General features: G+C 40.8%; 2 protein-coding genes across 4 annotated transcripts in view; one reads left to right on the forward strand and one right to left on the reverse strand.

Moving 5' to 3' along the window:
- Positions 1 to 554, reverse strand: part of strap (serine/threonine kinase receptor associated protein) — an 8,522-nt gene extending 7,968 nt beyond the window's left edge. Inside the window, exon 1 of the mRNA XM_068717172.1 lies at positions 112 to 554. Coding sequence (XP_068573273.1) covers positions 112 to 223 — 112 coding nt within the window. The 5' untranslated portion in view covers positions 224 to 554. The remainder of the gene's footprint in view (positions 1 to 111) is intronic.
- Positions 555 to 2,300: 1,746 nt separating this feature from the next.
- Positions 2,301 to 14,936, forward strand: part of LOC137877328 (protein bicaudal D homolog 1-like) — a 50,022-nt gene continuing 37,386 nt past the window's right edge. For all 3 annotated transcript variants that reach the window (XM_068717160.1, XM_068717159.1, XM_068717158.1), the window contains exon 1: positions 2,301 to 2,928. In XM_068717160.1, coding sequence (XP_068573261.1) covers positions 2,710 to 2,928 — 219 coding nt within the window. In that variant the 5' untranslated portion in view covers positions 2,301 to 2,709. The remainder of the gene's footprint in view (positions 2,929 to 14,936) is intronic.

Raw genomic sequence — 14,936 nt, forward strand, 5'->3', positions numbered from 1 at the left:
GACTAACAGTATTGAAGGTTCGACTGTGTTTTAAGAACCACACAGGACGCAGAGTGAAGTATTCAGTATGTATGTCTTAAAACCACTTCGAGGGTTGGCCGTTGGTCTCACCTTTGCAGGCGCTGATGAGGAAGTATCCGTAGGGAGTGATTCCACTGAAGGCCAGGTCGACCACCGGCCGGGTGTGACCGGAGCAGGTGAGCGGAGTCTGTCTCATCGCCATGGTCCTCCAGCCGGGCAGGACACTGTTCGCACTGAGGGTGAAGACGGTAGACTGCTAGCGGCTAGCTTCCTAGCTAGCGGTGTGAGGCTACCAGGCTATGACAATGGCAAAACAAGCTAGATACTATTTAGGCAAGTAATTTCCGCTAGCTAGCAGTTGGCAGCTGGTCGGACTACAAATGAGTGAGCGTTAACACCGGAGGTTTCTCAAACGAATCGGCGGGTCTTCCTCCCAGCAAAGGAATGGCTATCGTGCTAATAGCTACAACATTGCAACTAACTAGCAACGTGCAATGCGGCGTAGCTATTGCAGAGATCATATAGCCGGTGTTCCGCCAGCCACAACAAAGATAATACTTCCGGTGTGATCTTTTTCACAATAAAGGACTCATCTATTCAACAGACCACTAACTGGAAACCGGTGTCCAATGTTAAATAAATAAATAAGACACAGTGAGATAAATGAGACATTTTGAAATAATGCAGTCATAATTAATTCCTATTTAATCCTGCTTCTTTCCACACTAACATTATATTGCAGGTGTTTTTTTCATATCCAGCAGTTTTTATTTCAAAATGTAAATTTCTCCAAGTCTGTTTTAATTTCAAAAGGCAGTGCCTGTTTTAGAACTTCATCATTGTCTTTATCTGTCAAACAAGCCACACATATGGTGGCCCTGAAAGTCCAAACACAACGACGTTACACAAAACACAACAGAAAAGGGAAGGACATTAAGGTGAGACTCCCACCAGAAAAGGTAGTGATGTATTGGACAATGATTCTTCTGCTCAACGCCAATGCTTCCCTAAAGACCTAAGCCCTGAACCCTCAGGACCATACCTGACTTGAAATGGTATACATGAAGTTTCCTGACACCAAAACACGTGACAGAAAAGAGTTTTTATTTGACGTTTTTAACTCCTTGGTTTGAATGTCTGGCTCTTGCCTTGCGAGACAAGAGGTGATCAAATCTATTTATTTGTTTTTGTGAAAACAGCTTCAATAAGCAACATTTGAAAGAATGCCATCATGTGTGTTTTCTGTACCATCTTAAATGTGTAAATTCAATATGCCAGGCTGAACACCATGTGGCCACCTCTTTGCTTACCTTTTTTCCACTTCTGGGCTTCCCCTGGTAAAGCCTTATTTAATGTCACAACCCTTTGACTTGTGGGTAATTCACTCAGGCATAAATTCTGCAGGAATGCAGACTTCAAGTGTTCATAAGGGGCTCATAGTGTCTGAGTGAGAGACCTCAAACACTACGATTTGACAGGGGCAGCCCTAAACCTCACGGTCCTCGCGGGAACGCGTCTCAAAGTCTGTGGACATTGGATTGGGCCGTTTTGATTTCTCTTTTGCAGTTGTTTTTTTTTTACTTTTCTTTATTTTATTTTGAAGGCTGGATAGGTCTTCTCCATGTGCTCCATGTCACGTCCTGCTGCCCCCTGCAGGACGTGTTCTTCACACTGACTTTAACTTATTTAACTTTATTATCTCTCATCTTAGATTTCCCACTGTTTTCTCTCAATGTTTTAGTCAGGACTGGATTATACCGTGATCCTAATGTTACATGTTGTAGACAGGTGTTCTTATTGTAGACAGGGTTTTACACAATAGTGACAATATCATTTATGAGTAGACTATACATGTACATGTAAAAGTAAATATAAAGTACTATATTGTTGTGATATATAATATATTATTACGAATAAAGTGTCCAATTACCGTTTAGTAATTGGACACTAACCTGTTAGAAGTTGTAATTAGTCATGTTTCTATGTTCCGTTGTGGGGTTTTTTTGGCTCATATACTGATTTGAATGTATCAGAACTTCCCTTGTACCATATTAACTTTATTTTGCCAGGTTGGAAAAAACAGTAAAATAATGAAGATGAAGACTTTCACTATGATTATCTTCTGTGCTCTATCATTTAAGTCTGCTATTAGAAGCCCCTGCTGTGTTTATTATCATATAGCGTTTATTATCAATACATTCAAACGTTGAAACAAATCCAAACATTTTAACTAATTGAATCTGAATAAAGAAAATGAGAAGCGTGTCTGATCAGTCGGGTCTCCAAACAGATCCTGACTTTCCTGATGAGGATCCAAACCCTGAGAGCTGCAGCAGGGGGCAGCGAGCGGGAGTGTGCCTTGCCTCACGGCTGCAGGCAGGGATGTCGTCCTGAGGCCGGTGAATAAGCAGAAAAGCAGACAGACAGACAGAGGGAGGGGAGGAGGCTGCATCATTAGAGCATCGCGTGGCACAAGACCAGTGTCTCTGATGATGATGACAACGCGTTTAGGATATTTACGGACGCTCGTTCCATATTTGTATCGTCTGTTTTATTGTTGACATGAGATTCGAAGCCGCGGTGTGACTCCTTTGCGGGGAGGCGGTGGGGGTTTGTTTTCTCCCTCCGGCGGGGCTCTCTGCTCATCCGACGCGGGGAGGAGAGTGCAGAGGGAGGGAGAGAGGAGCGATGGCTGCCGGTGGAGCAGGATGCGGGGACACGGTGGAGCAGTGCCGGGCCGAGGTGGAGCGCCTGACCCGGGAGCTGGCGGAGGCCAACCGCGAGAAGATCCGGGCGGCGGAGTGTGGACTGGTGGTTCTGGAGGAGAACCAGAGCCTGAAGCAGCAGTACGCCGACCTGGAGGCCGAGCAAGAGACGCTGAGGCTGGAGCTGGAGCAGCTGCAGGAGGTGGGCTCAGCAGGGGTATGGCTCGTTACTGTCAGACGTAAACCTGATTAGTTAACGTTCCGACCAACTATAGGCTGTCGTTACACGGTACCGCTCCAGGGCAGGAGATTTTTTCACTTCACAAATAAGTTAACGGGATCACTTGTTCGTATTAAAACACGAGCATCACTTCCTATTGCTCTGTGTGCTGGAGATACACCTGCTGGACAGCTAACAATGCACAGGCCCAGCCCATAATGTAACTGCACTGTTTCTTTAAGACCACCCTGTTCTTATCAGGATAGTCTTTTTATGTTTTTTAGCCTCTACATTTGATTATATATATGTCTGCTTTTCTGCTTATTCATCTTTATGTTTACTGTTTTGTTTTTGTTGTTCTGATGTAGGCTACATTATCATGTTTTACAATTAATAAATTATACTTTTTTATAGCTGATGATATTCAAGTGTCCCTTGAAAATGAGATCTCAATGAGAGCTTTCTTTATGTTCTTTATGTTCTTCAGTTTCATTCTATAACAGATTGGTGGAACAAGTGAAAGGCTGCTTGCTCGTTTTACAAGTCCATGACTCATTTAAAAGTTATTGGAGCTCCTCAGCATGACTCCTCACACTTCTCGTCACGTTGTCAACAACAGGAGGTTTACAAATGTAGTATATCAGAAACATGAGACATGAACATGAAAGATCATATCAGACACTGACGCGAGGCCATGCCTCGAAGAAAGGCCACGACGCCGACATGTCGTCACCTTAAAAACTAGTTGTGACAAACACATCGGCTAGCAGGTGTCTAGTTATTCATCCAGCAGACACTGGATGAATAACACTGGGCAACATTAGCATTCATTTGGAATTGTGTCGACCTGATGAATCTAAGTCCAATATTCACTCTTGTTTAACTCCTGAGAAGAATACCAATCTCGTAGGACGCTAAATGCTCCACTATGTTCACTATCTGTGTCAGTCTGGCGTTTTCTGCTGTAGCAGCTAGTGGACATTAGCTTTATCAGAGCAAGTTCTCTGAAAACAACTCCAGCTAGGAAAAGCTGGGTTGATGAGAGCCTGAGTTTACTGATCGATATGTATCAGAGAACATCATTTCCCAGCATGAAAGCATGGCAACAATACTTCACTAGTTTGTTAGCTGTAATACAGACCGATGTCGGACTCGGAAGCTGACTGTGCAGTTTCATCCTGAAGGTCAGTGTGTGTGTGTGTGTTTGTGTGCCTACAATTAAGCTGGCAGCAGTACCAGTTCATACGTATGATCATTTGAACCATGTCTGCCATGGACACTTTGTTATTAACAGCAGTGGACACAGTCATTCCCGGTGCAGGCGTAGTGCTGCATGCAGTTGAGATGGAGACGCTACCGGTTCAGTGTTTACATATGTCTTTGTCATTTATTACAGTTTAGTTTTTCTTTTTTGTAGTTATGGCCAACATTGCTATCAGTAATAATAACATTGTACTCTGGGAGGACAGCAACATTAGGGCAACAACGTCTGATGGGGCTTTTCTATTGTATTCCTCTCCAAGATGAAGTGACTGAAATCATCTGACTGAGCAGTTGGCTTGTTTGCTGCTACAAGTAATATTTTAATTATTGATTTATCTGTTGATTCTTTTTTTGGATGAATCGATTAATAGTTTAATAGCCTGTAAAATGTCAGAAAATAGAGAAAAATCTTCATCACACTTTCCAAGTGCTCGAGGTGCTTTCTTTGAATAGTTTGTTTTCTTTGATCAACAGTCCAAAAACCAATGATGTGATATAAAACAGAAAAACAGCAACTGGTCACATTGGAGGAGCTGGAATCACAGAATGTTTGGTATTTTAGTATTAATAATGCAGCCATTATTAATAAGTACAAACAGTGTTTCCTGTCACTTGTCTGTTATGGGTTAACATTACATACATCAAGTGAACCTGAAATGCCAACCTGGTCTATTTCCTCAAAACTTACTTACAAATAAACTATTCAGGTGTTTATCAGAAGCAGTTTATTTTTGCATGTTGGACTAGCATTTGTAATAAACTTGGAACTGAACCGCACCGATGTTCTGTAGAACCACGTCATTAAACTCTATTAACAAAGAAAGGAGGATTTACTTTGTCTTTAAGTGAACAGCAGCTTTGGTAAGTGAACTGATTTTGTTTTTACATCTGCAGTAGCTTTAATATGCTTGTTTATATATTATTATTTGTACAACTTGTTTTTATGAATATGGATTTTTGTTTGGATTTAGATGTGATAGGGACTATTGTTACGTCTTATGTTTAGTCGGTGCACAGCAACAAGAAAACACGTGAAGTGGCAGAAGTCTATATACTCTGCGCAAAGTGTTAAAGTGTTAAAGTTAAGTTTAAGTTAAAGTATTTAAGTGATCATCTTTGAAGATTCATGTGTTTTCAGGTGGACTCATTTTCCCTCTCGGTGTTGACAGACGACTAAATCTGTCAGTAACAAGAACTAAGGTGTCGTGTATTGTCTGTGGTGTCGTTTTTATGATATGGTTAATATTGTTCCCTCTGATGTGAATAATATTTGAATGGCTTGTGCTCTTGAGTGTATGACAGAATGCGTGTTTAAGCTCCGCAGTTTTGCTGAATTGATTTTGACTATATGCAATATCGGTTAATGACGCAGCATCCCGTCATGCGCGTATTCATGTATCTGCACTCTGCAGTTGGTGTATTTGTAGGTGCTAAGCTTCATTTTTACACGAAACAAATAATAACCGTAGCTGTGGCGTCATAATGAGGTTATTAGGAGGTGGTTCAACTGTAGTAGGACAGCACTGAAGGTCCAGGTATAAAATACACGGCCCGCCACTGGTTCAGCATAGTGTGTACAGTGTGATGTGTACAAAGTAGTGTGTTCGACGTAGTGTGTGCAGTGTGGTGTATGACGTAGTATGGACATATGTACTGTGGACAGCGTAGGTTGTACAACATAGTGTATGGCATATTGTAGACTTACATAGTGTCCAGTCAGACCCCTCTTACAAACCAGGAAATATTTATGATATTATTGCGATGAAAATACTTTTGGAACTTCTTTTGAACCCAAACAGGATCCCTTGATTGAACGTCTAACAATGGTCTTTCAACGTCTTTATGTTTGCTGGGATCTAACATAAGAGCCACGTTCTTTACAGTTGCAGGTTCAGACAAATTCCAGTACCAACACCTGCAGAGCAGACACATCAGCTTCCACTGTCTGGGCTTGACACTAAGCACAGATGAATGTAGGCCATGGAGTGCAAATCTAAAGTTATATAAATAGTTTAATCTATAAATGATTTACTTCAACACTGAAGCGTGTGCTCAACAGAAACATTACTATTTCATAGCTATGCAAGCAACTCAAGCACCGCTCACAAAATAATAGTATCTATTCTGTTATTCCCTTTGGCAAATGTGCGATGGTGGAGTTTTGTCTCATATGTATTTCTGTGCAATCACGGTTTACGGTCTTTCATTCACTGTGAAAGAGAGCGGATAACAGAGGGTTTGCACTATAAATGTCTTTGTTGCATGTGTTACTGAAAAGGCGAAGATAACCTTTTCAAAAGATTCCTTCATGTTGATTTTATCTAAACAATCTCTACTGGCATCAGGCATTTAAAGGGAAACACAGGCAGCCCTAGCTGACCAATCACAGTTTTTGCAGTCGCCAAATGGTATCTTCATAGTCACTGTAGCTTCAATGTTGATACATTTTTAAGGAGGCGCATGCATATTATCTTTCCCTTTGGCTCTTGCTCCCCTTCAGGTAAACACTGTTAGTTCTGTTAGCACTGTTAGCTGCGAGCCGCCAGCTCAGCTCATTTGGCATTACCTTCTCACCTTTACCAATACACCTGTAAGAATTATTTGAAAGGCCATGATCACAGGTGCCCTTGTGAACATGGACATACTTTTTGCTGGCTGTAATGATCCCTCCTATCTATATTGGTCATTAAAAGATCCTAATGTGCTTAAATGTATCATATGGGGGACGGGACCCTATGGAAGCCCATTTCTGCCACTGTGAGGAAAAAATAAAGATCCAGTTATCTCGAAATTGTGACTTACTATCTCGAAATTTCGACTTTCTATCTCGAAATTTCGACTTACTAGCACAACAGCTTGTGACTGCTGAAAGCAACTTTCAGTGTCACTTTAACAGTAGCGTAAGAAGTGGCTATAATGCTGTATAGACATGGGGCAACAAAAACATAAGCCCATAACTTAAATCTAATTTCCATGGGCCTGTATTTCAGATGGCATTTACAATAAACAATTCAGGACATTGATATATACAATTGTAGGCCTAGCTGACACTTTCTCACAGCACATACTTCATTCCCCCAGCCCATGAGCAATCATTTGATGAAGTCTTAGATAAAGGTCTGTAATTTCATACACATCATCAGACATTGCCAGGTTGTGCTCTGCCATAAGTTCCATACACAGGTGAAACACGTCCTCATCACAAGGATAGTTCTTAAAACAACAGTCCTCTCGGCATATTTCTAATTTCATTTCCATAGAAATATATATATATATATATATATATATATATATATTTCAATAGAAATATGACGAGAGGACTGTTGTTTTTAGGACTATCCTTGTTAAATTAGATTTAAGTTATGGGCTGATGTTTTTCTTGCACCATGTCTATACAGCCTTATAGACGCTTCTTACACTACTGTTAAAGTGACACTGAAAGTCGCTTTCAGCAGTCACAAGCTGTTGTGCTAGTAAGTCGAAATTTCAAGACAGTAAGTCAAAATTTCGAGATAACTGGATTTTAACTCATGCTTCTTTTCACATTTCCAGTGGATAGTAGATCAAATTAGTTCATGAATCTGTTTTCCTTCCATGAATCGGTAACGTTAGCTATCATTACTGGCAGAGATCTAACATGTAAGATCCTGCTTACAACAGCTTAATCTACTTCAATCAGTCATAGTCATGTTTTGGTTGTGGATGTTGTCAACACATTTTTTACTGTGGTTGTAGTTTTCTTTGAGGAAATGAACATTGGTTTTGACTATATGCATTGTCCGTTAATGACGAAGCATCCCATCATGCGCGTATTCATGAATCTGTTTTCTTTAACAAAGCAAGAATTATGGTCTGAAGAAATGGGGATTGTGTGGCGATTGCTTTAGCCCTCTTTGAATCAGTAGGGAACAGCTGAACACTGCGGGGAGAGTTTTCAGTGTGTGTGCTGCTGTTGTTTTCCTGCTAAGCTAGTTTAGCATAGTGTGCATCCCAGAACACACAGTACAAAGTTTTTGTTCCGTGGTGGGAGTGTCAGGCAGCACGTTGTCTGGTACGTTGGGTGGGTTGCCAGGTTGAGCGCAGTGGCTGCACCGAAAGAACATTATATTTCCCACAATCTAAGCTTCTGCATTTTCCAAATGCACTGGTATTATTCAAACGTATTGTTTGGTTCGTAAGCCTCGTACCGAATGGTTTAATACAAATACGTGTATTGTTACAAATAATAACCGTAGCTGTGGCGTCATAATGAGGTTATTAGGAGGTGGTTCAACTGTAATAGGACAGCACTGAAGGCCCAGGTATAAAACACACGGCCTGCCACTGAAGACAAAAGCCAGATGTCAGTGGGTGTTAATGGGCTTTTTGTCCAGTGGGAAAGGGGCTTTAACAGTCTAGTGATCTGTGCAGAGACCATTATTTGGAGGCTAAATACTCCTATCAGGCCTAGCAGCCCATCAGAAAGATGGTTCAGCTCAGTTTTACTCAGTACATTTAAACTAGTCTCTTCTTTGGCTCAACACTAGAGAAACTGAATTTATATATGTTTTATGTCTTTATTCATCCCGAAACATATCTGCACAGAGGATGCTCAGTACACTGTTAAATAAATGTATACACAATAGTGATATAAGATACAATATACCTTCATATTAAGATAAAATAAGACAAATGTAAAAGTTAATAGCAGTAAAGGGAAGTGTATGTACAAAATAGTAAAAACTGTGGTAAAACTATGTCTTTGATGAAGATGCTGAACAGACACTTCACCAAAGATCACATTGGGAATGGAACATTTTTTACTTCAGAGCAAAGGCCTGGCTAGATTTGAGTCATTTGGATGGAGATACAACTCAAAACACATGTACATAGAGTAAGTCACTTATTCTTTGTCACTCAAGTAATTGCAAAACCTGATGACATCATCAACTCAAGTGTGGATATTTCCTTCAGCATCCCAACACAGCGTAATGACTTTGAAAAGCCGAGCCTGCAGCCTTGTTACGCAGACACACACAGGAATCCTCAGCCCTAAGCCACAGGGACTAGTAGGACCAGGGGATCTCCTGTGGTTTAAATATCACCCCCATGTCTGGGTTTCATGTGGCACATTCACAAGGAATAGGCAAAGTCTGTATTTTACTTAAATTCACCGACATTATCCCTCAGATATGATGTCAAGGCTCTGCGTAATATCCACTTATATAAGATTTATTAAAAATACTCTAAATCACAAAGATGCCTGATTCACATCGGACTAATATCATCATCACCTCTGTGTTTGGAGAAATATGGTAGATCATTTCCGGTGGAATTTTTTTTACTTGACAAATTACTGACTTTGCAGAATTACACTGGATTAAGATCAAAGGCAACAACTGGTTATGCTAGTACCATGCCAACAGGGCTTCAGTCAGTAAAGGTCCTCAGTGATGAATCAGGGAAAGGTACAGAAAGGTAGTTCGTGGTTCCACATCCAAGCAGCATTGCGAGGGGGTTGCATTTGTGGGTGTGACAAGTGGAGCGCTGATGAAAAATGCAGCGAGTGCATTGGTGTATCAGTTGAGCTAAAAACAGAATCAGAAGTCAGCCCCTCTGTGACGTCACACACTCAGCTCCCCTCCTCGGGTTGTTGTCAGTGCACACTGACATCCAGTCAGCTCTCTACCTGGCTCACCAGGGTGCAGGGTGCTCCTGGATCCTGCTCCTCTCAATGCTGGGGAGGAAAAACCACGACAACAGCAAAAAACAGTCACTGGAAAGTAATTAAGTCTAGGAGAAGTTTATCATTATAAAGATTGGGAACAGTGTCACAGATGGTAGATTCTCCTTTATGGGCATTTTTCAAGCTGTAGTTTATTTGTGCTTGTGTGCTACACATTGTAGCAGATGGTGCTCCTGTAGTGTGTGTGTGATCTGTGGTCTCGCTCCTCAGCTCTGCTAGTTATGAATGGGACACAGCCACATGCTCAGAAGCACTTAGGAGCAGACCGGAAAGATGCATCTGCAAAAATATATGTACACACACACACACACACACACACACACACACACACACACACACACATACATAGAGAGCAGAGCGGACATGGTGAAATATTGATTAAGTATGAGGTCATGATGATTCCTGAACATAAAGCTCCATTTTTCCATGTTCCCTGTACGTGACTTTAGGTTTTTAAAGAAGAGGCATTAAACACAAGGTTGGATGAGTCAGTGTGTGAATTACAAGCCTTTAGATGTTGACCAGTGATTAGATGATGGGTTGCTGACTTCTCCGCCTCCATCAGATGCCGTTGGATGTGCAGTTTCAACATTTGTAGAATGTAGAAAGAAGTCCATTTTACTACAACTCGTGTCTTATTTTTTAAAACAAACTCATCTGGAGGAGAAAACAAGGCCAACAGTGAAATTAAGACCCAAACCTTTGAAAACGTCCATCACAGTTTACAGACACACTTCCTGCTTCAGCTTAGACCGACTGTACTTTAAAGCTTAGGCTACGGTGGAATAGTCCTTTTTGCTTAGGAAGGTTCCTCACTGAGTGAAATGACCCTGAAGTATCTAAGTGGCCGCCATGATAAGAGCTGTTTGAATTCTCTAAATGCTAAGGAAAGGTGCTTCAATGCTTCCTTTATTAGCTCCTTTAGCATAGGAAACACTGGACCTTCCTTTATCAAAGGAAAGCAGATAATACCACCCACAATTCCTTGCAGCGGCAACATTTAAAGTGACGCACCATTCGTCCATGAAAACAAACGATATTTATCTTACACAGGTTTAACAATTATACTCATAGTCATAAAGGAATGAGATTCATGTTGATGAATATGAATAGACAGTGACAATCCTTACGGTTCATTTCATATTTATGTATTTACTTAAAACATTAAATAAGAACCTCCCGTCTCTGGGTTTGCCTGAAGTATAATTTCATTAATCTTATTTTTCTGCGACCGGGCATCAGACAGGCTTTGTAGTGGAGTAGCCTCAGGTCCTAGCTGGGTTAGCATAGCTTCCATCTGGGCTCTCCTCCCTCTCCTTCTGGGGAGGGAGGAGAGCCCAGATGGCCCAGTTTGGTGGCGTCTGGTCCGGCAGGTCTGGCTGGTACGTCAGCCGTGGGTGGTGATCATCTCAGTCTGCTGCACTGAATCCAATCCTTCTGATGATAATGAAGGTATTCTCTTGTATGCCACAAGTGCTCCAGTAATAAACATGAACATGCCGGTAGCATGGACACTTTGAAAATGAGAAATATGAGAGGAAGAAGGTGTCTTTTTAAAGGGTTGGTGGGCAGAATATAATAAGTTCAGTGACATGATATGATGTCACACACTCTTGTGCAGTAGGTGGATGTTTGGGATCCAACCAGTAAACAGTGTTAACCTTGTTCTGATCACTTGGTAGGGATCCTCTTAGGTCTTCAGTGAAATGATCAATACACAGAGAAGATAACATTTTGATTAAACGCTGCAACAGTCATCAAGATATCACTGTGTATTTCTTAGTAAACCGGGGCTACAAACTGCATTTTATCGCAATACCCAGTAGTAAAATGACAATTAATAACCTTGTAACCAGCATTATGGTTATTGGTATATATATATATATATAGCTAACGGTGCTGAAGGTTTTCTGTTCCTCCTTCATCGTGATGTGATGATGCTGTATATCCTTTTTTCACCCAGCCAAGTTGTTTTTGATGAAAAATGGCCGCAATGTGATAAAGGCGACATACTCATATAATGCCCCTTTTTCAGACTGCATCCGGAAGACGTTAAAACTTGTTTAAAAGAAGTCTTAATCAATAGCATTCTGAACTTAACACATTGTTTTTTTCTGGAGCTGATGGTGGAAGCTGCTGCTGACAGAGCCATGTCCTTTCCTTCTCGTCTCTGTTAAGGAAAGGAGATATTGTTGCAGCACGGGAAGCAGGGAAAGAGGGATGGTGGAGTTGGAGAGAACAGAGCTGGATGGAGCAGTATGTCTATCATCTCTGCTGTCCCTCTCTTCCCATAAGGATTACACAGTCAGACTCACCACACTCACAGTGAGGAATATGTTCTGTACTCTCCTCTACAACATGAGACTGGACATGTGTCAGAATGTTCAGCACGTTCAGCATCAAATGAAGTGTGCATGTTGCTGTAGTGAATGCGTGATTCAGGAAAATTGTGCTCTTTAAGAAAGAAAGTATGGATTGGTCTGAACAGACATCAGTTCAGCTCCGTGAATAACAGCTTACGGCTACGTGTGACACACTTTACAGCCATAGCAACCATCGCCATTTTCTTTTGACCACGGCAAACAGTTCAATGTCCGTTCTACTCCTGTTCTATTTCTAGGGTGGAGGCAGCCCAAAAGTTCAAAGACAGACAAAGCCGTTGTCTGAAATGGACTTTTAACAGAAAAAGATGTACTGATATGAAAACACAGGTCTTAGGTTACAAATACAAATGTCCCTGAAATCACAGTTAACTACTGGAAACTGCAGTCTCCAGCATCAGCTCTTATTCTACAGTGTACCAACTGTAATCTCCTTATGATGAAAATATATTACTGTACAGTACTGTACACAGCAGTTTGGTTGCCATTACACTGTTAATTTACTGTTCCTACAGCAATCTCCATGAGAGAGTTTAATACAGTAAAATGTATTAAGGTACTGTAGAATGTGATGTTTACAGTATAATACTGCTTGGACCTAATGATTTAACAGTTGTACATTTCCATATGAAAACCCCTAAATGTGTTAGAAATGACTCGGACAAGAGATGGCCTTACAATAGAGCACATTCAACTGACACATTTAAAGTAATTGCAGCTTTTGAAAATGTAATCCATAACAACACTATCGCTCATGCTGAACAGGTTCTCAATCTGCATGTCCATGAATTCAGTTTCAAATGTCGTTAACTGTAAAAAAAGATGGCCGTGTAACATTACATTTATCAAAGCCACTGCATCAAACACATGCAGTAGCTAACATGTTTCAGGAAATTAAGTTCTTGTAAAAAAACAATCCAGTCCAAAAAAACTCAACCAAAAGTTAAACAATGAAAGAAAAAGTCCATAAAATGCCAAAATCCAAAAGTTAGCGAGGAACAGGACAGGAAATAAAACAAACACAGGACACAAGAGGTCGGGAACTACAAAATAAAACAGGAAACAAACTATAAGGGTGTATAAAAGGGACAGCAAGAGACACGCACGCACATTAGCCCAGGGGTCGGCTCCGGAGCCACAGGCCCTTCAGTCCCTCTGTTGGGGCTCCCTGAGGCTACATCCACACTAATACGTTTTAAAACAAAAACGATCTCCGTCCACACGGCGTTTTCGAGATGATCTCCGTCCAGACTAACACTCCTGAAAACTCTGAAGTCTCTGTTGTTCTGGAGAGAATAAATGTTCTGTTCCTTTATAGTTTATGTGTGTGGACTTCACAATAGTTAAGAAACATGAATAAGAAAAGGAAAGTCCTCCGTTTTGTGTCCGTCCTCCTCAAAGCCGCTAACCGTGACTTCAGACATTCGCTCCGTAGCGCTGATAACACTGTCAAATTAAAAAATGTTTTAATATTTTGTCAACTAAAAAGTGTGTCACAGCCTATTACGTCGCTGTCAAGCGCCTTTCCCTGCAGGTGGCTAATTATGATTTGCAGACTTCCGCCCTCTGTAAACTATTGTAAGCTATGTTGAGTACGTTAAGAGCTCTCCAAGAAGCAGTGTTCCTGTGTATGTGTTTGGTGCTTATATTGTGGAGGATGAGACGGAAGGAGAAAAAGAGGTTCTGGTGAAGTGTGGGAAAAGTGAATAAAGTTGTTTATTATTTTATTATTATCATAAAGTATTGGGGCAACATTAACCCTCGGTAAACTATCAATGGATAAATCCAAAAAGAGAAAAGTATAAATAGAAAATAGAGTTTAATTTTGCGTGGACGTGTTCATTTGCTTTCACTGCCAATGATGCTGACTCACCTGTATGCTTGATATGTGGCGAGAAATTAGCAAACAACAAAAAATGTAATGTTGAAAGACACTTTCAGAACAAGCACACATTTGCTGAAAAGTATCACGCTGAAGTTGAGCGAAAAAGAGCGATTTCTCAACTGCTGCAGCAAATTCTACAGGTAGATAGGTAGATAAGTAGACAGGTAGGTAGACAGGTAGGTAGATCACCCAATAATTTTTTCCAAGTTGAATGAAATGATTGGACGGGCTTGATGATTTATTTATTTATTGTCGGAGCATTTCATTTATTGATTGCTGTCAGGATGTAAAGAGAATTTCAACAAATATAACACAAAAGTTCCTCATTAACAAGGTTCTTCATTGGTGGAGACTGGTTCTGTTGGGGGTCAGATATTCAATCTTATTTGATTGTTGGGTGGAAGAGTTGAGTTGTGTCTCAACAATTTAAAAAAAGTTGAAACAGATGTCAAAAGATCTTCTGCAGTTAAACTGAATTTATGTATATTCTTTAACTTTAGGTGACCACAGCAGAATGTTTCAAACGGGTGATTTTAGAAAATAACTGATGTAAATCTAGTCTGAACCTGTTTGATCTGAAGCTGGTGAAGTCGCTGTGTGGCAGGAAAAGGTTGGAAAGGTCAGGGAACGCCTGCTGTCTGCCTGACTTTTAAATCACACTCCCACATGGAGGGAAAGTCTTTAACTAACAATATGTGTGTGTGTGTGTGTGTGTGTGTGTGTGTGTGTGTATGTG

Source organism: Cebidichthys violaceus, unplaced genomic scaffold, assembly GCF_023349555.1.
Source record: "Cebidichthys violaceus isolate CVI_PGR_0920_01 unplaced genomic scaffold, fCebVio1.0.p SCAF_21, whole genome shotgun sequence".
In the NCBI taxonomy this organism is placed as follows: Eukaryota; Metazoa; Chordata; class Actinopteri; order Perciformes; family Stichaeidae; genus Cebidichthys; species Cebidichthys violaceus.